At 34.5% G+C, this 25,987-nt stretch overlaps 1 protein-coding gene across 1 annotated transcript; it reads left to right on the top strand.

The window, feature by feature from the left end:
- Positions 1–24,615: 24,615 nt before the first annotated feature.
- LOC141685385 (uncharacterized) lies at positions 24,616–25,653 on the top strand. Its single transcript, XM_074490489.1, has 2 exons — positions 24,616–25,049; positions 25,122–25,653. Exons 1-2 carry the CDS (start codon positions 24,616–24,618, stop codon positions 25,651–25,653), a joined length of 966 nt encoding a protein of 321 aa, XP_074346590.1.
- The last annotated feature ends 334 nt before the right edge of the window (positions 25,654–25,987 follow it).

Here is a 25,987-nt window from a genome sequence, read left to right as displayed (position 1 = left end):
GCAACAGAACCAGCCCAAGCCAACAACATGAGGAAGAACAGAGCACAGCACGGCAACGGCGCCACACGGCCACACGCGGTCGTCACTGCCACACCCTCACCACACACACTGACACACACAACACACACACAATCACACATTAACACACACATTTATGCACATACTCACACACACGTATACACATACACATATATATATATATATAACGATCACAGCCACACCACCGCCACCACGCCGGAAATCATCGACAAGAAAAGAAGGGGAAACATCAGCAAAACAGGAGAAACAGGCGGTAAAGCAATTACCAGGAATAAAGCGAGAAAAAATCGAAAGGAAGAAGAGAACCGAGAGATTTGAGTGAAATAGGGAGAGCAGGAGAGTGAACCGAGAGAGAGAGAAGGGCACAAGGGAAATAACAGAGAGAAAGGAAAAGAAACAAGGCACAGACACGTATCACCCACACTCCAACTGTTTTACATGTGTCCCTGGCACCAATTATACATCTATTTATTCATTTTTTGGTTAAAATAACGCACAAGCTGTCTAGCAAAAATTTACCAAAAATTACAAATTTACACCCAAAATTCTTAAAATATCCGAGAGTTAATAAAATAAGATTTCCGAGATTTTTAAACCATTATTAAAATGCAACTAATATTCGTTTTTCACGTTTAAGCGAAACTATGCGCGGGTAGAATTAATCCCGAAAACTACCTTAATAATTTTAAAATTTCCAGAATATTGTAAACGTAATAAACTATGAGTTTCAAAATTTTTGAAGAATCCGGGAATTAAATATGAATTTTACCATTAAACGAAATCAGAAAATCAATTAAGAATAAATAATTAACATAATACTGATTTGTAAATTTTATAAAATACCAAAAATAATTATTGAAATTATAAAATCATAAAAGCAATTTAGGGACAACCCAAATAATTTTTGAAAATAAGATTTTCATAAAATCACTTTTTTTAAAGTGAAACAAAAATAAAATGGTGCAACAGTTAACCATAAAAACACACCATGCAATCCAATAATCACATATAAATAATAATAAGTCAGACATAGGGACCATAATTAATACAAAATTCTTTATTTAATTATTTACGCAATAATTACATATTTAAATATTATAAAAATATACGAGTCGTTATATTAATACTATGAATTACGTACTTTATTATTATTCATTTTTATAAAGACTTAGTTTATTATACCATGCTTTCATCGGAACCCACAGTGATGATGAGTTCAGTTATGGGCTAATCGTTATCGTGGGGTTCTAACGGATTTACTTATGGATTTCAATAGTTAATATGTTTTGATATCTTAGTGTGTGGTGATTGTATGATATCCTAGTAGTGGTTGTGCTTATTCGTCTTATGAGTGTCGCAAACTTATAAGATAGTGTGTTAATCTCTAATGAAGAGACAGTGAATTTAGAAGTTTAGAACTTGCCATGCTAGCATAGGTTCATATATTTGATATGCATGATTCGTAGGTAATTTTAACCATCTTACTTGCCCTATGTAATCATGATAGATAACTTGTGCATTAAAACATTATGTTGTCAAATTCTATATACATATAAGGTCTCAATATAATTGGTGTCTATCAGCTTCTATCTCTTTTGTAGATGTCTGGTAATAGGGTATTCGTACAACAAAAGTTGACATTTACTAGTTTCGTGTTATCTGATTAATGTCATCACCATTGCATGCTAAGGTTAAGAACAAAAAGGCTATTGAATAAAGTATTTAATGAAGTTACAATCCCCTGTATGTGTTATATAAGTAATCAACCTTTTACTCTCTTAGTTAATTGCATGTTAGTTAATAATCGTATTATTAAACACTCTCAATTTGTTATCATCTTAGCATTGAATAATAACCATACCATTGTTGTATAAGTGCATTGATTAAATTCAACCTAAAAGAGTCTCTATGGGAACAAACTAGAATTAATTCTACATTACTTGCGATCTTGTATACTTGCGTGAATATTAACGCGTGTTTTCGTCCTAACAGGTACTCTCTAATTCATGGTGCAAATTATGACTTTGGTAGTCTAGTTTTATCTTTTATAGGGGATAGATTAACTGCTGATAGAAAGAATATGTATTATACTACTTCTGTCAGTTGATCTTCAATATCAGTTTCCCTAATACCCATATTCCCCCTAATCAAATTGTGTTAGTATCTAAGCTTACAAAAGGGCATTCTCTGATCTCATTTCACAAGATGAAAAGAAAGAGGAGTTAATTCCTTTAAGGTTGAAACTAGTTGCTAAGAACTTGATCATTGTAAGGCTCCCTATGAATTATGGTTTCCTAATAGACAAAGTGCTCAGATGCAGGCAATTACTATTGGGAACCCCTATAGCTCACCCCAGCACAACAACCCAAACAGAAATATAAACCACCTTAGGTTCCTGTAATGCCCCTAAATTCGGGGTCAGGAATCTGGGTCGTCATGCAATCCTTCAATCATGTATAACCTGTATTAACTAAATAATCCAATAACTCTATATCACAGACCCCCAATCTCACACACACACACACACAAGTTATAGCCTTAAAAATGATGTACACAATGTAATCTTCTTTTATTACAACTCAAATGTACTTTACAGGATCTTAGAAAATTATTCGTAACCTCTACATGAAGTTACAATAATTACTACCAACATCTTATACCTATTTGAATACTCTAGTCTAGCTGAGATAAAGCTGCAAGAGATTCTCCCCACGATTTTAAGTGACTAAGTTCTACGCTGGCATACTGATAATCTTTTGAGTTGTGACATTTAAAATAAAGCAATAGTGAGCAATAATGCTCAGCCATAATGATCAACAATATGAAAAGATAGTTAAAGGAATTATATTAATCCGTATAAGGATATGTATTTATTCAAAGTAGTTTTTCTTGGTGATACACACCTCTTCTTAAAATAATTCTTTGATTGACTTATTAGTCTGCAAATACCTTAATGGTAAATCCAGTACATCGGCTTGGGTTACAGTCTTGCATCACAATTCCAATTGGAAGAATGGGACAGTCTCCAGAGCCCTACTATATGATGATCAGTCAGACATCAAAATAAAATTATTCTCTACATGTAGAAGGACGACATCCTTACTCTTGGTTATCACCCTGGCCGCCTACGGTCTATGTGTCCCATTTTGGGTATACACACACTTTGTAGGTCCTTTTGTACACATGGTACTGTCTCCTACCGCACTAGTAGTATCCCCTATACACGAAGTACTGGATCTCTATCCCTCCCTTGTCCTGGAAGAATCCTATCATATTTCTGGAACTTGAACTATATCGAAGTTCCCCAAGGATTTTGCTTGTTGATAGGCACAACTCATCTCGTATATATATGTACTTCCGAGAATTTTCGGCGGGAGTACTAAGATAATGTGAGTTAACCGTTGTCAATAGATAAATAAATAATGGGGAGTTGCTTTTGATATTATAGTCAAATTATTTAAAGTATGTCGAGATAATATTCTCCGGCGATCTAAAAGTATTAGTATGATTTTCTGAAATTCGGAAAATAATTTAAAATAGGTTTTATGATTTTTAAATGATATTACATTATTTAATAAATATTTAATATTTAATAATAATTATTAAATAAGTAAACCTCGAATAATTCTATGTGTACAAGGTTATATGAAATAGTATTCCTCAACTAATTTATGTTTAAGTAATTAAATTAATCTTTAATAAATATAGAATAATTGAGTTTGAAATAAACAACCGTTGGAGAATACTTCTCCTATAATAAATGAATATTTGAAATAATATTTATTGTTCGAGTAATTAAATATAATTTAGGGAATACGATCTTTGGAAATCATTTTAAATATATCTGAGATAATTTGATATTTTGCAAGAGGACATCGAGTCCCTTGGAATAAAATAGCTACAGAATTTTAATCGTCCAAAACATCTCCGTGATGAATCCCGGTGTATACTTTATAGAATCAGACCGACTCTAGGTCTTAAACTTATACATCACACTCTACTATAACGTTAATATTCTTAAATAAAACACCTTCAGAATAATTCCAGTTTTCATCAAATTATACTCACTGATCCTCGGTCTAAAATATACACCTCATATATACAACGCTACTCTCTAGCGTTATCGATTGAAATTCTGTAATATTCATATACCAAAATCATTAACATATCGTATGATATTATATATCACAATTCTTAAAATATCATAATACAACATCATGTATATATAGCATTTATTTGAAAACAAATAAAACACAACATTTTTAAAAGGTAGGGTTTGAAAACATGCCTGGAGACCAAGATACGTTTCCGAATTCCACTCGTTCTGGGTTTTCTAATCAACAAATATCATAATCTTAATCAGTATTCTTAATCACATCAACGACTTAATTTACTAATAAGTGTAATAATTTACGATTTTCGAAATTCGACCTACTCGAAAAGAACTATCAATCCTTGGTCGCAATGGACGGTCAAAGTGGTCTTCTAGAGTTGATTTTACCGAATGTTACTATTACATGACTCGCACTCTAGCATTTTTAATAAATCAAAAAATTAATATTTTAATACGAAACCACCTCTAGGAGCTTCTTGAGTGTTTTTAATATTTATCATAAAAGTTTATTTTTGAAATTATGAATTTAAATAGATGAAAAGTATTTTAAAAGTTCGGTGAACTATGGAGTTTTAGTATTCTTACCGCTTTTACTAAAACGTTGATTTCTCTCAAACCGTTAACTCAATTTATGTACCATTTTCACGTGCACGATCTAGAAAAAATTCAGAATAGATTTTTTGAAAATGGTTTTATGGTAAGAGTGGTGAATATCCTGAAGCACCAGTTTTCTAGCAGTGGTTGAGTTTTGTGTTCTTACCCCGCGCGACCTCGGCTCCGCTATTTTTATAAAATTGAAATATCAATATTTTTAATTGAAGTTTTTATGGAAGTTAATATATTCCATTTCATACTCTCTGTAAAATTTTTATAATTTTTGAATACTTCTAAGAAGATCATTTATGTTTCCAAAATTCGTAATTCGTAGCAGTTTATATCGCGTAAATTATTTTCACTAAAACGGGCCTAACTTTTGAACCGTAAATCGAAATTAAGCGATTCAAGCGCCTAAAAGATCCTTAAAACAAGTTATATAATTAAAAATTCTCATGGTTCAATAAATCATAGTTTACACTTTCTGTATTTCTGCAAAAATTTAAGGTTACGATTCGCTCGATTTATCGACGTTACTCTCACAATTCGAGTTTCGTTTTCGCTCTAAACTACTAATCCATAACCAAAAATTATCATACCATCATTTTAAAACTTAGTACTCTCAATAAAATCAATTACTTGAGGCCACAACATCAACCTTAGCATATAACTACCTAACAATCAAGAAATCAACAAAACCACCATCAAAACTAGGTATAAATCCAAGATCCATACTTTTCTTGAAACTTAAATATTTAACAAAGTTTGGGTAAATATTTACACCTTTATTGGTATCTTAGGAAGTTATCCTCTTGATGGATGATGCTTGGTGAGTCGTTGGTTTAGCTTTAAGAGTCTTAAACTTTCATGGAGAATCAAGAAAATAAAAAGAAATTTTCGGAGTTACTATTCATCACCAACTTTGAGCAAGGATTTGACTGTGCTATACTAATCCAATGGCCATGAAATTTTGAACGTACCTTGTACATGATATGAGGAAGCCTTTGTTAAAATTTGGTGGTTTTTGAATGAGGATAACATGAGATTTGAATTTTTCTTTCCTTGGTATTCTTGAAAATCAGCATTGTGTTCTTGAAGAGAGAGAGAGAAAGAGATGCTTGGCTTGGCTTCCTTTGGAAGTATTGGGTGATATCTGTGGTATGTATTGTGTATATATCCTATATACAAATAAATCTTCATCATATCTTTCTAGATTGGCTATTTTCAAAGCTATTTAGCTAGCCAAGTACCACCATTACTATTCAAGGTACTATTTGCCTAGCTAAGTTACTATGCACCTTAGATTGGTTACCATTTGGTAGCCAATCCTTGGTTACTTCCTTACTAGTTAGTTTTCATGATTTACATGGCTTGATATATTTTATTTAATTCGTTTACGTATTCGTTTGGTCGCTTATTCATTTTGGTAATAAATCTTCGTAAGCGATTCACTGGATAAATCCTTCCTTATAAATCTTTTATGCTTTGAAACCTTGTACTTGGATTTTAATTTGTAAAATTCTAAATTCTTAATCATAATGTGATTCTCGTATTGCTCTATAGTCCGTAAGATAAGGTCATTTTACAAAGTTTGTTTTCTCCGAAAACGAATGGCTTTTACATACACTCATTTGGCACATATAATCACAATATCAACTCGGAACCTTAAATTAAAAACACATATATGGTGTGGTCATAAAAGTTTTTATTAACCCGAAAGGTTACTATTCATAAAGGTCTTTTACCGATGCCAAAAATTCGGGTTTTTACAGTCACACCCCTTAAAAGAATTCTGTCACGGAATCAGTTTAGAAACATGTAGGGATATGCTTCTTACATAACAACCTCGAGTTCTCACTTTGACTTTGCAGTATTTGATGTCTTCATAAAATTTTCACTCCCCGGTCAAATATATTTCAGAGTACTCGTTCTTATAGACCTATAATCTCTACACGTTTCTCCACATACGCTAAGTCTGGCTGCAAGTTTATTAGCTCATTTTCAATCATATGCCTGGCATTGACGGTTAAATTTCCTAACATCAATTCGTGGTACTCGTTATGAATTTGACGACTGTTCGGCGATGGTTCTAATTTATAAGCCAACTTTCTTAGTCCTTTAAAGATTTCAACTGGTCCAATAAACCTTGGGTTCAATATTTCTTTCCCTTTTGAATCTCATCACTCCCTCTCTTGGAGGCACCTTCAACAATACTTGGTATGTTACTTCATACTCTCTGTCCTTATAGTTCTGATCCGCATATCTCTATTGTTCATCCAGGGCAACCATTAGCCAGGTTCTGATAAGTTCTATGAATTTCTTTGCTCTGTTGACTCAACTATAGTACAAGTATCTTCCGTTTACCAAATTCTTCCCAACATAAAGGAGAACGATTATTTCTTCCGTACAAAGCTTTGTAGCCATTCCAATGCCCGCATAATAACTCGTTATTGTCAGTGATTCAATTAACGTCAACTGGTCACTTTATCTTCCTTAAAAATCTATAATGTAAACTATCAGCGCATCTTCTAGTGTTTGGAATGGTCATTCAACTTATTTGTTCCCCTCCATCACTCTTACTAGTGCTAGAGTTTTGTTCCTTAATGTTTGCTCATTTCGGCGCATCATCTTTCTCGATTGTTTTATGTAAGAAGTTCTCATTGCATTTCTACACGCTCGTCTCCTGTTACATGTTGAGCGGCAGATTTAACATTTCTTCCTATAGTTTTGAAAGGCACGTCGTGGTCCTGTTGCCATCTTGAAGGAATCACCATTTAATACGTAATTGATTGATATACATTTTAGAATCATGGAATGCTCAGCTTCCCCTTTCGGTCAAACTTTTTTAATCATTTCCCGTATAATATTTATAGTACTACAATGCCTTCTGGGTCATATTCGTTATTCTCTCTAGCGCCTTACACGTATTCACGTTTATTGGGAACTGCTACCACTGACATCTAAAAGGCGTGTACGATCTTCTTTGGCTTTTGTCAGCTCTAAAAATGACATCCTTCATTCTTCCACATTGTCCTTCGTAAGAGATATCAGCGGTTATTTTCCTTATGCTAGCGTGGTAAGTATATCTACATGAATTTTCTGTCAATGATAGGCGATTCTCCTAACCATTCCAAATAAAAGGCAGGCCGCTAGACGTATCTTCAATGGTCTGGGTAGTTCTCTCGCCCTTCTTGTCAGTTTGAGAACTCTTATTCATGCCTCTGTTCATTCTTTTTCATTAAATACTTTGGAAAATAATCTAGTTATGAAATTAAATCTTGGGTTCTTTCCTGGCCCAATTGCTACAGGGTCTTTCTTTCACCCATTATCTCTTCCGTGTTTATTATAATTTCATCGGGTGGAGACCTATCGTTTGCATAATACAATATGTGGTCTTATTTAACCTATAACTCAAAATCTCCAAATAGCATGATGGCTTACTTAGTTCCTGAAAATCCTCCGTCATAATTTTTATTATAACAATATCTTACTCCCACTCGGGTCATTTACAAGTTGCAATCACCAAAATTTTAATCCTCACCTTCCCGTTTTCATTTTCAACCATGTCGAGTACTTACTTGCCTACTCAATGACCTCCCTTTCATATTCGGTCATGATGAATATCCTCTTACATTTTTAGGCATATTTAAGTCTTCCGGTTACTTAATAAAGGGTTCTCTTCACATTGTCTCAACTTCAAAATTCATTCATACGATCCTTCTCATCAGTTATTCTGGAATTTGTCATCCTCAATATATCTTTTTCTACTTAAACTATCGGCCACCATATTGGCCTTTCCTTGATGATTATAGATTTCTCAATCATAGCCCTTGATCAATTTGACTAAAACTTCTACCTCGTGTCCATTGTAGGTATACACTAAAAAAATTCCAAAAATTCCTCATAATTTAAACTATTTGTCCCTTTTAGTGCAAACCTTATTGCAATTGTTCTAGATCATTATTAGGACGCCTTATGTCACGGTCCTTAAGCTGCATAGACGTGTCATTAAAATTCACATACAATCCAATTTTTATCGTCGAGTATTGCTAACACGGGGTTGTTACTAATCTTACCCTCAATTTTTGAAATTCATATTCCTCGAATTCATACATGCTTGGTCTTTCCCGAATTCATTAGTACTTACCCCGGTAATATTTCATAGAAGCGTACCTCATTAATCACGTTGGTGTTAGGGTTTATACTGAAATATTCGTTTGAAGTATATACTTTAATAATAAATTATTTGAGAATCTTGAATGCATGTTTTCACATAGTCTGTATATTATATGTTGTAGACAATCTAGTATCAAATGGGATATCAGAAAATTAGATTGTCAAACTCCTTATATAATATAATAAAGGTTCACAGTCTAAGCGGTATTAGACAAACCACTGGAACGGCTGAAATATTTTTTAGAAATAGTTTATCTTGACTATTGAATAATACTTGTATACTTTGTGTATAGTGAACATGATGAAAATAGTAGAATAATTGTTTCTTTTATTCTGACAATAAAGAAGAACTAAGATTCTATGATATTATTATTACTTAGGTTCTTAATCTGGATGTAGTAATTGACACTTGTATTTAATGCACATGCCTTGATTCATACATTAAGTAATTTATTTTAAATTACAAATTTATGTATTGGGAAATGACATTATATACAGAGTGGGATATTAACTATAAAAGGAAACCGTGTCCGAAAAATATATTCGGGTGATGATGTCCTCTTGAAAGCTCAAAAAGATAATTATGCTTAAGTCCTGCAGGCAGATTTATTATTGCGTAATTATAAGGTTGAGTGGATGATCAAGGATAAAAGTTATTGATTAAATTAATTATCAGAAATTAATTTATTTAATGGACATGCGATATCTTAAACATGGGGAATTTATAATCAATTAATATGGGAGCCGAATTAAATAATTAATTTACGGAATTAGGAAAGGTAGTGCAAATATTAATTCTTTAGTGGATTGAATTAATATTTAATGACATTAGGCTTGGCCCGAAATGTCATTAGAAGGCCTGACCTAATGGTCCATGATCCCTACTGTAGCCTATAAATATTCTCATTCTCCTAAAGCTATGGTGAACAGATAAAAAATGAAATCACATCCTAGGGTTTGAGAGAGGCAGCCATTTTTCTCAAGGAGACAGCTAGGGTTTTGGAATTTCGGAGCTTTGGGAGAGGTACACCTTGGGAGATCGAAGCCCACACTTTGTCCAAGGCGAATCAGGGAATACAGTAGAAGACGTGGATTTGAATCGCTTGCGCCGTAGAGATTAAGGTTAATGTTCTATTCTTACTCTTTTAAATTAATATCATTAAACGCAGGGCCAAGATTAGATAGATTCAACAATTGGTATCAAGAGCCTGGTTCTAGATTCCGCGTTTTATGATATGTTATCCATGTCATGATTATATATGCATGCATATAGTTGTATGCTTGTATTGATTCTGTGATGCAGGTTATTATTCACTATTATGGCCATGTTTTGATTATGTGTTTGGATCCCACACGGTTTAATCGTGGTTAGTTTGTTTTGATTGGATTCCACGTGGTTTATCGTGGTTTTGTTGTAAATCACGAGGGTTGATCGTGATTATTTTATTTTTTTCCTATTCTGATCTTGTAATCTTGTAAATCAATTTGTAATTGTTTTAGATTATGATATGATGTAATAGAATAGGCTGGTTCATCTGTATTATTTTGTATGTAATTCTTTGATCAACGGAGCTGCAAGAAACAGAGATTTTCAGCTGTTGCATTCTGTTTTCGGGGTGCTTCGCTGTTTTGGCTGCAGATTTTGAATACGATGTCCAATTTGGGCGTACGATACCTTTTCGGAAATGGCAGAACGAGACGATTAGGAATTAAGGTGTCCAAAGACCATTGACCTATTATTTCAAGGCGTTTTGAGGCTGTTAAGGCCTCCAACCGGGCTCTCGAAGATTTCCAAAATTTTTTCGAAGGATAAATTCGAAGCTATTTTTCTGGGGCCATAATAGTGGATGTGTTTTATTATGTTTTACATAATTTCTTCTTCTCTTGATTATTTCTACTATGTGTTTCTTGTCTGTGTTGTTATGCCATGCGATACTAACCCTTAGCATGCTAGAATGACATGGACATAGGGATGTTTTATTAATGCTTTAATCATGATAATATGCAGCTATGTTATGTGTTCTTTGTGTTATAATACATGCGGACTTCGAAAAAATAACATAGGAAGATGCATCTAGATTAAAATCCTCAAAGTAAATACTAAGTGGGAGAGGGAATTAATATGAAATTAAATCCTATGGTTTCCATTATTGTTTGTATGTAATATAACATAAAGACGAATATAAATTATATATACGTCACCCATCATGGCATGTAATTTATGGTGTCTAGAATGTTATAGAAATTATTAGAACAAACTTCTTAATTAACATGTTTTTAAAAGGAATAAATACGAATTTTCTTTATTTCTGATATGGGGCGATTTTGTCAAAAACGGGTTCATCGAACTTGTAAGGCTGTGGGTATTAAGTGAGACCGATGTGACTCCTCCACTACCTGGAAATCAAACCATTGATGAATATTGAATTAAAGTATTCTATTCAAGGAAAAATTATGAATATTGGAAGGTATACACGCCACCCAACGTGGCATACCAAGTTCCATAGATTTCGAATAATTTAAGATTTGATGATGGTATACACTTAGCTATAAAAAATAATATAGACCACCCCAATGTGGCGTATTGTTTGGTAATAGGACCAAAGTAACATTTAAACAAATTTAGGTGGTATACATGTCACACATCGTGGCGTAGCAGAAACTTATGGTGTTTAAATGTTAGTGCATTTAATTTTAATAATTGTTAGAGGAATCAATAGGTCTTAATATTTAATGCACCCTTATTTATGTGTAATGTGATGTTTTTTTCATGCATGATTCTCAGGATAAAATGGGCCTTAATCCACTATTCACCATACTTAAGGATAACAAACTTACCAGACCTAACTATATTGAATGGAAACGAAATTTGGACATTGTGTTGACTGCTGAGGAGTACAAGTTTTGCACTTATGAACCCAAGCCTGATCGGCCTACTGCTTATGCTCTTGAAGATGAGAAAGAGTATTATAAGCGGTGAATTAAGGCTGATGAGATGTCGCGATGTTACATTCTGGCAGCAATGTCGGGTGTTTTGCAGCATCAGCATCAGTCTATGGCCACTGCTTTAGATATGCTCTTTAATCTCAAGGAACTTTTTGGAGATCAGAATAGGGCTGCTAGGCAAGTAGCCATGAAGGCTTTAATGAACACTCAGATGGCTGAAGGAACACATGTAAGGGATCATATACTCAAGATGATGTCACATCTGAATGAGATAGAGATCTTTGGTGCTGAACTTGACGGGGAAACCCATATTGGCATTATCCTTATGAGCTTGTCCAAGAGTTTTGAGCAGTTTCGCTTGAATTACAACATGAACAAGAGGTAATATAGTCTCGCGGAACTGCTGACAAAACTTTAGGTAGCTGAAGGATTATTTCGGCAGAGTGTTCAAGTGAATGTGGTTGAGAAAGGTTCTTCCTCTAAGCCGAAAGGTATTAAGAAAAAGAAAAAGGCTCAGACACAGAAAGCTGTGAAGGCAGTGGGAGTTCAAGGTGGTGTGAAAAAGCCTAAGGGAAACTGCTTCAGGTGCAAACAGTCAGGTCACTGGAAATAAGTTTGTCCTCTTCCTAAGAAGACAAACAATACTGGTATGTCTCTTTCTCTAGTTATAGAAACATTTATAATGGCTATATCTACGAGCACTTAGTGTGTAGATACAGGAGCCACTGATCATGTTTGTAATTCTATGCAGGGGTTCCAGCTATCCAGAATGCTTAGAGATGGTGAGATATACGTGTTCATGGGAGATGCTACGAAAATAGCATTATTTTCAATATGAGTTATTCATTTATCTTTTGGTTCTGATAGGATTTTGATTTTGAACAATTGTCTTTATGTACCTTCTTTTAGAAGGAATTTAATTTCGGTTTCTAAACTTGCTTTGGATGGTTATAATGTTTGTTTGGATCGTAATGTTTCTATTATGATGAATAAATGAATTATATGTTCTGGTACATTGCAAGACAATTTGTATATAATTAATTCTAGTCAACCTGTAATGCAACTGCAATATAGGGAATTGAACAACACATCTTCTACCTCTACTAAAAGAAAGGAACCTTCTAGTTTGAACCAAACATATCTTTGGCACTTGAGATTAGGTCATATTAACTTGAGGAGGATTCAAAGGCTGGTAGTAGACGGGCCTTTAAGCTCATTGGCAGTGGAGCCATTTCCAGTTTGTGAATCCTGCTTGGAAGGTAAAATGACTAATAGGCTTTTCAAGGCAAAGGGGAATAGAGCCAAAGAAGTGTTAGAATTGGTTCACTCTGATTTATGTGGACCCATGAATATCGAAGAAAGATGTGGTTATGAGTATTTCGTTACTTTCATTGATGATTATTCTAGATATGGGTACGTTTATTTATTGCGCCGTAAGTCTTAGTGCTTTGATAAGTTCAAAGAGTACAAAGCTAAAACGGAGAAGTGACTTAATAAAAGTATCAAGTCACTACGATCAGATCATGGTGGAGAATACTTGCTTGGAGAATTTAGGGAATAATCAGAAAATGGGTAAGATCCCAGTTAACTGCACCAGGCACACCCCAGCAGAACGGTGTAGTAGAGAGAAGGAACCAGACTATTTTAGAGAGTGTTAGATTGATGATGAGTTATTCGGATTTACCCAAGTCATTTTGGGGATATGCCTTAGAGACAGTAGCTTATCTTCTAAACTTAGTATCTTCTAAGTCGGTTCCTAAAACCCCCTTAGAATTGTGGACCGGGGACAAACCGAGTCTAAGACACATTTGGATATGGGGTTGTCCAGCACATGTGCTGAACAAGAATACGACTAAGTTAGAATCTCGTACAAAAGTAAAGTTATTTGTAGGCTACCCCATGGGAACGAAAGGTTATTTATTTTATAGTCCGAAGAATTGGGATGTCATTATTAGCACCAATGCAAGATTCTTAGAGGAGGACTATATAATGAATCACAAACCCATGAGTACTGTCGTTTTAGAGGAACTAGTGGGAGGGACAGATAATACCCGTGAAGTTATAGTACAAGTAGAACAACCACAACAAAATGTACAACCTGTCACTAATACCGCACCAGTGCCTCGTCGTAGTGGGAGGGTTGTTCAACAGCCTGATAGATTCATGTTTTTGGGAGAGTCTTCAGACTTGGTCTCTGGTGAACATGATGATGATCCCCGTACATACGAAGAGACAGTAAAAGACAAATATGCAGATCTTTTCCAAAAGGCGATGGAATCTGAGATGGAATCAATGTATTCTAATCAGGTCTGGGAGCTCGTGGAACCACCCAAAGGTATAAAACCTATTGGATGTAAGTGGATCTAAAAGAAAAAGAGGGGATTGGATAAAAAGGTGAAAGCCTGGAAAGCAAGACTTGTTGCAAAAGGGTATACTCAGAAAGAAGGTATCGATTATGAGGAAACCTTTTCTCCGATAGTCATGCTTAAGTCAATCCGTATTCTTTTTTCTATTGCAGCTCATCTCGATTATGAGATTTGGCAAATGGATGTCAAGACAGCTTTCCTTAATGGAAGTCTTGAAGAAACCATCTATATGCAGCAACCAGAGGGATTCATTAAAGAAGGCCAAGAGCATCTTGTATGTAAGCTTAAGAGGTCTATTTATGGACTTAAACAAGCTTCTAGGTATTGGAACATTCATTTTGATTAGGCAGTCCAGTCGTATGGATTTGATCAAAGTCCAAGCGAAGCATGCGTGTATAGGAGATGTGAGGGAAATGCAGTGGTTTTTCTAGTACTATAAGTTGATGACATTTTACTCATTGAAAACAATGTTAAGGTGTTGTCTTCAATAAAGGTATGGTTGTTCAAACAATTTGAAATGAAGGACTTAGGTGAAGCAGCATACATCCTTGGGATCAAAGTTATAAGGGATCACAAGAAAAGGATGTTGTCTTTATCTCAGGAGCCCTACATAGATGACATATTAGCTCGTTTTAACATGCAGGACTCCAAGAAGGGTAATTTACCTTTCAGACATGGAATTTCTCTTTCGAAGAGTCAGTGCCCTTCGACACCTAAGGAGATAGAGAACATGAAGGCAGTTCCTTATGCTTCGGCATGTGGAAGCCTAATGTATGCTATGTTATGTACGAGGCCTGATAGCTACTTTTCCATGGGCATGGTTAGCCGATACCAGTCAAACCCAGGACAAGAATATTGGAGTGCAGTAAAAATAATACTCAAGTACATGCGAAAGACTAAGGAGTATATGTTAGTTTACAAGTCCTCTGATTTATTGCCTCTGGGATATACTGATTCAGATTTCCAGACAGATAAGGATAAGAGAAAATCCACCTTAGGATGTGTTTTTACTTTGGGAGGTGGAGCCGTAATATGGAGGAGTGTGAAGCAGAAATGCATTGCAGACTCAACCATGGAAGCCGAATATGTGGCAGCCTCTGAGGCCGCCAAAGAGGCTATATGGTTCCAAAACTTCCAGCTGGATTTGGATGTGGTTCCTAATTTGCCACGATAAATCACGATTTATTGTGATAATACCGGTGTTGTGGCAAATACCAAGGAACCACGGGCCCAGAAGGCAGCAAAACACATAGAGCGTAAGTATCACCTCATACGGCAGTTCGTTAAGCGAGGAGATATCATTGTGGCTAATATAGAATCAAAGGATAACCAGGCAGATCCTTTCATGAAGAGCTTACCAGCTAAGGCTTTTCAGGAGCACGTGGAAGTGATAGGAGTCAGATACTTGGTCACATATTTATATAGTTGGTAGTGGATTGCTTGTAATAAACGCTGATATACTCAAAAAATATCTTGAGTATAAGTGGGAGATTATTAGGGTTTATACTGAAATATTCATTTGAAGTATATACTTTAATAATAAATTATTTGAGAATCTTGAATGCATGTTTTCACATAGTCTGTATATTATATATTATAGACAATCTAGTATCAAATGGGATAGCAGAAGATTAGATTGTCAAACTCTTTATATAATATAATAAAGGTTCACAGTCTAAGCGGTATTAGACAAACCACTGGAACGGCCGAAGTATTATTTAGAAATAGTTTATCTTGACTATTGAATAATACTTGTATACTTTGTGTATGTTGAACGGGATCAAAATAGTAGAATAATTGTTTCTTTTATACTGACAATAAAGAAGAACTAAGATTCTATGATATTATTATTGCTTAGGTTCTTAATCCGGATGTAGTAATTGAAACTTGTATTTAATGCACATGCATTGATTCATACATTAAGTAATTTGTTTTAAATTACAAATTTATGTATTGGGCAATGATAATATATACAGAGTGGCATATTAACTATAAAAGGAAACCGTATCCTCTTGAAAGCAAAGATAATTATGCTTTAGTCCTGCAGGCAGATTTGTTCTTGCATAATTATAAGGTTGAGTGGATGATCAAGGATAAAAGATATTGATTAAATTAATTGTCAGAAATTAATTTAATTAATGGACATGCGATATCTTAAACATGGGGAATTTATAAGCAATTAATATGGGAGCCGAATTAAATAATTAATTTACGGAATTAGGAAAAGTAGTGCAAATATTAATTCTTTAGTGGATTGAATTAATATTTAATGACATTGGGCTTGGTCTGGAATGTCATTAGAAGGCCTGACCTAATGGTCCATGATCCCTACTGTAGCCTATAAATATTCTCATTCTCCTAAAGCTAGGGTGAACACACAAAAAATGAAATCATATCATAGGGTTTGAGAGAGGCAGCCGTTTTTCTCAAGGAGCCAGCTAGGGTTTTGAAATTTCGGAGCTTTGGGAGAGGTACACCTTGGGAGATCGAAGCCCACACTTCGTCCAAGGAGAATCATGGAATACAGTAGAAGACGTGGATTTGAATCGCTTGCGCCGTAGCGATTAATGTTAATGTTCTATTCATACTCTTTTAAATTAATATCATAAAATGCAGGGCCAAGATTCGATAGATCCAACAGTTGGTACCTCTATTATCGTTCTTCTATAACCATGTTAAAGATCCTTTTGATAATAATTAAATATGGTATTCCCCTTTTTAAAACAACTTACTCATCACGATGCTCCGATTGCACCATCATAGCACTGAGTTTTAAGTCTCATATTACAACAATCGGTTCTCAACTATACCTTTCTTTGTTCGGAAGGCATTCAGCCTTGGAAGAATGATTTTCACAATATCGATGTAATTTAGACAATCTTAATAAGATTTCAGAATCCAATATCTGAAGGAATAATGAGCTCTGAATAAAAGAGTCGCAACAGTCAAAAGATTTATAACTTAGAAGGAAAAATATAACAACGATTATCCTTCCATGTCCTTAGAATTTTGTATTATGATATTATAGAGATTATCCCTTGAAAGCAATGATTGTTGAATAATAACATCAGACGACTAATACTTGTAAGATTTTTCCATTGAAAGAATACCTTTCTTTTCGAATAATGAATGAAATTTTAAATAACATCCTCAACCAAAGGTTAACCATTGAGGTTTCAAAAAGATGCTATTTTGAAAGAAGGAATTTTATTCAATGATTAGCAAATAAGGAAGTATATTGTTCTTCAATCACTTTATGATTTTAATGGATATTCATTATATAAATGAAAGAATAGAACATTTCATGAACAAAATATTTCATAAAACTGAATATGAATTTTTGTTTGAGTGGGCGACCTAGTTAGGTCTCACTTAAATCATTCTTTGAAAGTTTCATCAACAATTAATCTTGCATATATAATGCAACGTGTAAAACAAAAAAAACTTGATTCGAAGTGGAACTAGAAAAATAATAACTAGTCCATATCAAGCAATATTATTAGCCGGCTAAGAAAATGGTCATTTCAAATGGTTTGGCACATAACAACTAGCTAGGACGATTAACTAGGCTCCCATCGTATTAATTAAAATTTCGACTAGTTAGGACATTAACTAGTCATTCATGAGAACATATGCAAGTAAGCATATTTTAGTTTGTTCGTAAAAATCTCAACATCGTAACCATTGAAGAAATTTGTGGCTACCTGAATGATGATTTTGAAATAAAGAGATTTTAAATTTAGGCCGGGAAAGGCAATCATAACTTTGAATCGAGTGGTCTTGGCATCGGAAGAATAGATAATCCTTCATCAAATATTTCTTACCAGTAAAATGGTACCCTCAGAGGTGCCCTCGTTCACATACTTTATCAGATTCTCAAATAGAATTGAATTCGGAATACCAATATCAAATTGATACCCTTACTATGATTTCAAAGTTTAACGTCCAATCTCATCCCGAATAGAAGAAGAGGATTCCCGAGGAATCTATGGATACTAGATCATCCATGTTTTTAACAATTTGTTAGATATTTACAATCTCGATGAATTGAGGAAAATTTATTAAAAATTCCTTGGATGATTGATATATAGTATAGATAGCTCTAAGCCGAACAAGAAGATCATGATCTATGAATGGAAGTTCATGGATCAACTAAAAGAATTGAACAAGTCCTGACGCGAAGAAAGACTATTCAAATTGTTGGTCACATCAGAAGTTCAAAGTAAGGAACTAAAAGGATTGCCTGGTATGACTTATCAAGGCGATGCGAATGATAAACAGTTTGGAGGGAGTAGTGTGACAGTATGTAGATGCCAAAATAATTCATTAATTATCCTAACCCCCATCATTATCCGTTCGAGGATGGTCCCATCTCTTCATTTTCGCAATTCCATGTTTCAACTAGTGTCTCCCTCAACATCATTTTAAAGTTACTTACTAACTTGATTTTCGTAAGTATTTCTGTCATTCCGGTGTTTTACCTCGAAGATCTTTCTAAGAATTATTCCAAAGGCATCTGTTAAGACGATAGGGGCCTGCTTCACGCATCCGTTACTAATTACAAGTGGCCAGTTCCCTCTGGGAACAGATCAAAGAGATCTCTCAGGGATCTCAATACAGTCCATAAGTTCGGTGGCATTTGTGTGTAGGTGAACATACGTTACCGAATATATTAGAGGTCTACGAGTACATATACGTAGTCTCTGACATCATTTCTACCAAAGAATTCCTCTCCACACTCACTGGTCTATCCTTTTAGAAGGTTCTAAGATCAAACCATTGCTCCTAATCTTACGCCATTTAATTGTAGATATGCTATCGATACGCGATGCTCTTGATTTTTAAGCTAAATCATCATAACCTTACATGTTAAGCGCACTAATAATATCATGTAGTGTACTTGTCTTATGATGAAATTCGTATATTACATTCAAATCTTCTTTAATGGAAATAAAAATCCTCAAGGGTATGTCGGACACTATCTCTGCTAAATTCGTTATTCATACGATATTCAAATCCTCATTGTTAAAGTGACACCATCAACTAGTTTGGGTCAATAACCCCAACTTTATATTAATAATTAGCTCCATGGTTATCACATGTGATGCCCCCTCATGAAAATATATGAGGAAGTACGAGTAACCTGGCTCGTGTTATCAAAATAAACAAATGGTGTTGGTAATACCGTCTTTATCCCAAATGCCCTGGAGACTCAGCTCTGAGTTCTACATCCATTGTAATGAATGAGAAATTATGACTGTATTATATCTTAATTATGTATTTTATTGTGTCGTTAAGTGTGTTTCATCGTAAAACCTTAGTTGCTATATGATATATGTCTTCTGTGTAGTCAGGGTATTTTCTTGGTAATTATCGGGTATATTATTTTGTGTTAAATGCTTTTATATTAAAAGTTATACGATCCAAAATTTGAATTAGTAGCTGATATTTTTTAAAAAATAATAGGCCTTATTTTTCCAAGTATAGCTTGTACCATATCGATATTCTGAAAATCCAGTTAATCTAAAAATATTATCGTTTCGCGAAAAATGCCTTTTTCGAGCCCCTTCGGGTGCTAAAAATCCCACAAAAATTATATTTTTATTTTTATAAAATAATGGGAATGTCAAATTTTTAATTTTTTACATTTTTGAATTATTCACAATTTTTGGGAAAATTTGGCATACTGTTGTATATATTTAATATTAAAATTTTTAAAATTATTACTCAAGAATTATTAATTAAGGCCAATTAATTTTATTGGGAGTATAATTAGAGCCTTAATTTTAATTAGGAGTATTACTTTTACTGCTATAAATAGCCTAATTTTTATTAATTAATTATAATTAAATTATAAAAAATCTGAAAATTCTGCAAAATTCTTTGAAGAACGGGTCGGGTTTGTGATTTCGGGTAAAGAATCAAACCTTGATTTCTTAGGATTCTGAGCACCAATCATAGTGATCTAAGTACTCAAATTGAAGAATTTGAGTTGTTCTATTTGATTTTGTGATCAATTTCATGTTTTGATTCGTGTATTTTTTATTTTGATTTTAGGGTTCATAACTGAAATTAGGACTTTTAGTTCTAGGGGTTATTGAATGTTTCGGATGATTGATATAGCTTTGTTTGAATTTTTTTAGTCGACTTATGTGTTTGATTTCATCAAATGATAGCTAGTTAGTGGAATTCGAATTTTAGGATTTATGTAAATTTTTATTTAATAGTGTTTGATTTTAGGGATATCTGAGATATGATCGAATATAGGGGTTTGATTGTGTTAGTTTATACCTTTAATTTGACATATAAAACACGTGATTTCATTTACGAATAAAGCAAAATGAATTTTGGCCGGAAAGTTGTAGGGGTTACTTGGATTAAAGGTTAATATAATCGAGTTTCTAAAGTGTTTTTGAATGAAAATCGTGTAAGAATCGACCTAAACGAAGCACAAACTCACCAGGAATCGAGTTCATCAGAATCTGCAGAAGCTCGTCGGAGTTCTTCAGGTTTTGGCCGGAGAAGATAACCTGAAAGTTATCAGTTACAGTTGGAGGGTTGTATATGTTTCTGGGTCGTTGGGGAATGAAAATCACCTAAAAACGTGATGAAACGATGTCTGGATTAGTCCAATTGAGGTGGCCAAAAAACAGTCGGTGACCCGAATCCTCACCGAATTCTGCATTCATCCTGACCCATTTTCTGTTCTTGCAGACCCGGGTTCAACCCGGTTAAAAATTCAAAATTATTAATTTCTTTATTTAATAATTATTGAAATTAATTAATTATTTTAATAATTAATCAGTTTATTTTGAATAATTCATTTTAAATCTATTTTAATTCCAAAAATTATGGAAAAATCATTTTTAATTCAGATTTTTCCAAAATAATTATCTAAAAATATATTTGAGGTTCAATTACTTTGAATATTTGATTATTTTGAATAATAAATTGATTCATTCTTATTTAACGATTAATAATTGAACCGTCTATCCGTTTTAAACAAAACGAAAGCCCTTAGACTCATAAAAATGTTATGTTTTCAATAAAAATAGTTTTAACTCTTAATTTCTTCTGAAACAAAGTCAGCTTTCGATATTTATTTCCTTATAGACCCTATTAATTATAGAGATGAGTCTAATAAATCCTAAAAAGTAGGAAACAAGTCATATATTGTTCAGTAATACGAATATTGATCAGATTTCAATTCTAAAAATATTTTTAAACCTAGAATGATTATATGATTATGTTCCATGTGATTTATGTGGTTAATCGAGTCTTAATTGTCGGATAACTATTATACGAGTCAGTTGTAATCGTATGGGTAGACGATAAGAGCTACATGAAGTCGAATCGAGATATAATTAAGATATTAGTCAACTAAATGAGTATCTTTCTTTGATAGACACAAATCCAACAAGTCAGATCAGGCCAGTGTTAGGGAACTGGGATATATTTGCTGTAGATCGCGTAACATGCAAGGTTTTCCCCTATTCTAAATTCAGAATAGTATTGATAATTCCTGTTCACAAACACTAATACACAATTACTGTTCTTCTGCTTCTAATTTTATTTTGATTCTTGATTTCCCTTGATACGATGAATATTTTATTCATATTCCAATAGATTACATACTATACATATATCTTGATATATTTTGATATTGGGATACATCAAAGCATACTGATTGTTCAGGATGCTAATCTGTGGACCGTATGGTGATGATAAAGACCAGGTATAAACTGGATCTTATGGGCCAGAAATTATCCGGATCCCTGTATTGGGCCATAGAGCCTGGGTACCCGAATGGATCTATACAGTTAGGTATAGATCTGCACTGTATTCTGACTGATCAGCTGGACATGGGTGCGAATGTTGATCTTGTTTCCAGTCTAGTTTATTGATAATCGCCGATAGTGGCCTTCATATTCCGTTAAAGAGATGCATAGTTACATATAAAATCAGATTACTGTTTCATTTATCTTTCTGATAATATTGTATATATATATTGTGGACTTGCTGATCAATTATGACTCACCCCTATTGTTGTTATTCACTTTGTTTTTCAGTTAAGGAAGATAATGAAACCCATTTGTACCCGAGTGATAAAGAAACGAGTCAAGAAGCAGAATCCAATGACACCAATGGTGCTAATCCCGATAAATGAAGAGAGTTTTGAGTTTTCTGGGCAGTGTAGTGTAGATAGATGTATTATGTGTTTGAATAAAAAAATGGAATTTAAAAACTTATTTAGAAAGTTAGTTTGTAATAAATAGTGTTTTATGAGACTTTGAATTTGGGATTGTAATAAATATAGTGTTTTTTTTCTTATCTTCATATCTAAACCTTAACGATACTGGACAGATGAAAAGGAGTTGGATATATGTTTGTATAAATGTTGAACAGGTTTGTATCATGTTAGTAATTGGCAAGTAACCCCCAGATCTAGACCCCAGATTTGGAGGGCGTTACAGTTTGGTATCAACGCTGTAGGTTTTGGCCCCTGAGACAACAATATAAGGATTATGATAAGATAAGAAGATCACATAAGACATGAATAGGATTGTTCGAGTTTTGTTATCTTTTAAGGTTAGGAAATTTTAAGTTTTAGGAATGTTAAGTTGACATTTTCTTTCTTGTGTTTTGGTTATATTATTTGATGGCTTCATCGTTTGAGAGGACAGTTACAACACCGCCTGTACCAGTAGTTCCCCCGGTATCTGTAGAGCCTCCGATGCAGTTACCACCCTAGCTATTACCATTAGAGCAGGTAGTACCACCCCTAGAGCAGTTACTAGACCTAGTGGAGATGTTTGATCTTATGGAGTTCTTTGAGCCACTGCTACCATTACCATTATCTCCTCAGTACTAGTTCTTACCAGTGGTCAAGCCAGAGTTACAGCCGGCAGTAGTACCAATTCCATTACCTGTATATGCCCTAGCCCCAAAGATCTTTCAAACGGCACCTGTTGAGGGTATAGGAGACCTTGATGTAGATTTGCAGTTGGGTTTTCCACATGTTATTGCTGGGATTGACAGAGTTCTTTCCAGAGAGTCAGTAGATGAGATTAGGGAGTCACGCACCATACCATACCATGAGTTCAACTGTATGCATGATGAGATGCAGTATTGTAGATCCCAGTGCCATGCGATATTGGGACTGTTTGAGCACAGAGAGAGAGGTCCATTGGTAACACTCTAGCCTGACTACTTCTAGAGGGAGAGACTTCAATGGATTTACCATGCAGCCACTCGCAAGCTGGATGAGTTACTTCATGATGGTAGGCACACATATGCAGAGTTCCACAGAGCTACCCGACTTATCCAGTCTGTTCCAGAGACCCTCCGGCATGAGATGAACCGTATTCCACCGGGTTTCTGAGGCAGGACATTTAGGCAGGGATCTTATATTATAGCTGCTATATGTATATAGAGGCAGATATAGCTATAACGAGACTAGATATGTGTAGTTACCAGTTTTGATGTGTATCGACAGCAGTTATGACAGACCTTTTTATACCAAGCATTAACACTTGATGCTGCTGTTTGTTTTACAAAATAAACCTTTTTCAACCTCTTTTTCTTTATTTATTTAATTTTCAGTCTTTACATCATTTACATTTACCTTACTATTTTATAGTCTTTCCATATTTTTTAATTCTGTTTAATTCTGAAAAGATAAATGAAATATTTAAAATAATGTTTTTTAGTCTATTTATTTAAAATTTTAAATTTTTTCAAATGATTTGCTTAAAATTTTAAACTGTTTAAATTTCTTGTTTTAATAAAAATCAAATTGTTTCTTTATTTACTCTCAACTGCTGAACAAAATTATTAAAAGAATTGTTCTATTATCAGAAAAATGACCAAAAAGAAAGACCAGAACTGAGAGTTCAAATAGAAATTCTGAGAAATAAAATAATAACACCATGAACCAAATGTTCCATCTGATGCAAAAATAAATGGTAATAATGCAGCAACAGATGCAACAACAATAACAACAGTTTCAGCAGCAGATGCTACAACAGCCACCTCGTCCTGAGCCACAAGTACCACAGGTTGTGCCTGCAGTCACTTTTAAGCAGTTTCAATCCGTAGAGCCTCCAGAATTTGAGGGCACAACGGACCATACTAAGGATAGAGTGGTGGAAAGAGATAGAAAAAGCATTCACGCTAGTGAAAGTGGAAGTGGATCTGACTGATTTCGCTAGTTGTTTTCTAAAGGGAGAAGTTAATTATTGGTGGGAATTCAAGAGGGCTTTAAAAGGTAATGGTATCGTAACTTGGAATAGGTTTACCGAGCTGTGTATTGAAAAGTACTTTTCCCGTTACATGAAGAATCAAATAAAAATCAAGTTCTAGGAGTTAAATCAGAGGAATATGTCAGTAACTGAGTATGAACCCAAGTTTACTGAGTTGTCTAGGTTTGTTCCGGAACAAGTTTACATTGAGGAAAAGCGGGCCAAAAGATTCCAGCAAGGGCTAAAACCATGGATTCACAGTGGAGTGGCAGTATTTGAACTAACGACATATACGGCCGTGGTTCAGAAGGCCATGATTATTGAAGGAGAAAGTGAAATGTCCCAGAATGAAAAGGAACAAGGAAATTTTCAGAACCCATTCAACAGGAAGCCGAGATTTCAAGCTCGGACAAATACAAATTTGAAAAGATCAGAACAAGATAATCAGAGGACAGGTAATCATTTCCATGCCCCAAACCAGCAGAAAATCATCAGACCGCTACTACCTTATTGTAAGACATGTGGTCAGAAGCATACGGACGTCCACAATAAAGCCAGTGTGACGTGCTTCAGGTGTAAACAGAAAGGGCACTACTACAATGAATGCCCAATGTGAAAGATAGATGTTACATGTTTCTAGTGCAGGAAGAAAGGGCATATTGCCAGGGATTGTAGAGAACCAACTATGGCAGCCAGTGTTCCGAGAGTATTGGCACTACTTCCACCACCAGAGCAGAATCAACCTAAGGCAAGGACTTTTAATATGATAATGAAGGAAGCTGTGCAGAATCCCAGTATAGTTGTAGGTACGCTTTCTGTGAATTCTGTAGATGCAAAAATATTGATTGACTCTGGATCAACAAGATATTTAATTTCTGAAGAATTTATCAATAAGATATGCTGTGAAATTCAATGGTTGGGCGAGACATTAATTATAAAGTTAGCGAATGATGATCAAGTTCCCGTAGATCGGGTGTGTCCAGAGTGTGATGTCGTAATAGCAGGGCGTCACTTCTCTGTTGACTTGATACCTTTAAAGTTAGAAGAATTTGATTTTATCTTAGGAATTGATTGGTTGGCCAGTCATAATACTGAAATCGACTATGGGAATAAGAAGGTGAAATTGCGAACTGCGGATAATGAAACAGTAATATTTAGAGGTGAGAAACAGAGATAAAGGTTCCCGAAAATGATGCAGACTAAACGATTGATACGCCAAATATGTAAAGCTTATTCATCCTATGTATTGGATACGGAAAAGAAAAGTCCAAGAATTGAAGACATTCCCTTTGTGTGCAAGTTTTCCGATGTATTTCCAGATGAACTTCCAGGATTGCCGCCAGATTGAGAAATCGAGTTTAGTTTCGATTTGGCACCAGGCACGGAACCAGTTTTGAAAGCTCCGTATCGAATGGAACCACTTGAAATGAAAGAACTGGCGATGCAATTACAAGATCTTCAGGACAAAGGAATTATAAGACCTAGTGTATCCCCATGGGATTCCCCGGTAC

The sequence above is a fragment of the Apium graveolens genome, chromosome 9 (genome assembly GCF_009905375.1).
Source record: "Apium graveolens cultivar Ventura chromosome 9, ASM990537v1, whole genome shotgun sequence".
Taxonomy (NCBI): Eukaryota; Viridiplantae; Streptophyta; class Magnoliopsida; order Apiales; family Apiaceae; genus Apium; species Apium graveolens.
This window is presented reverse-complemented; position numbering and strand designations above follow the sequence as displayed.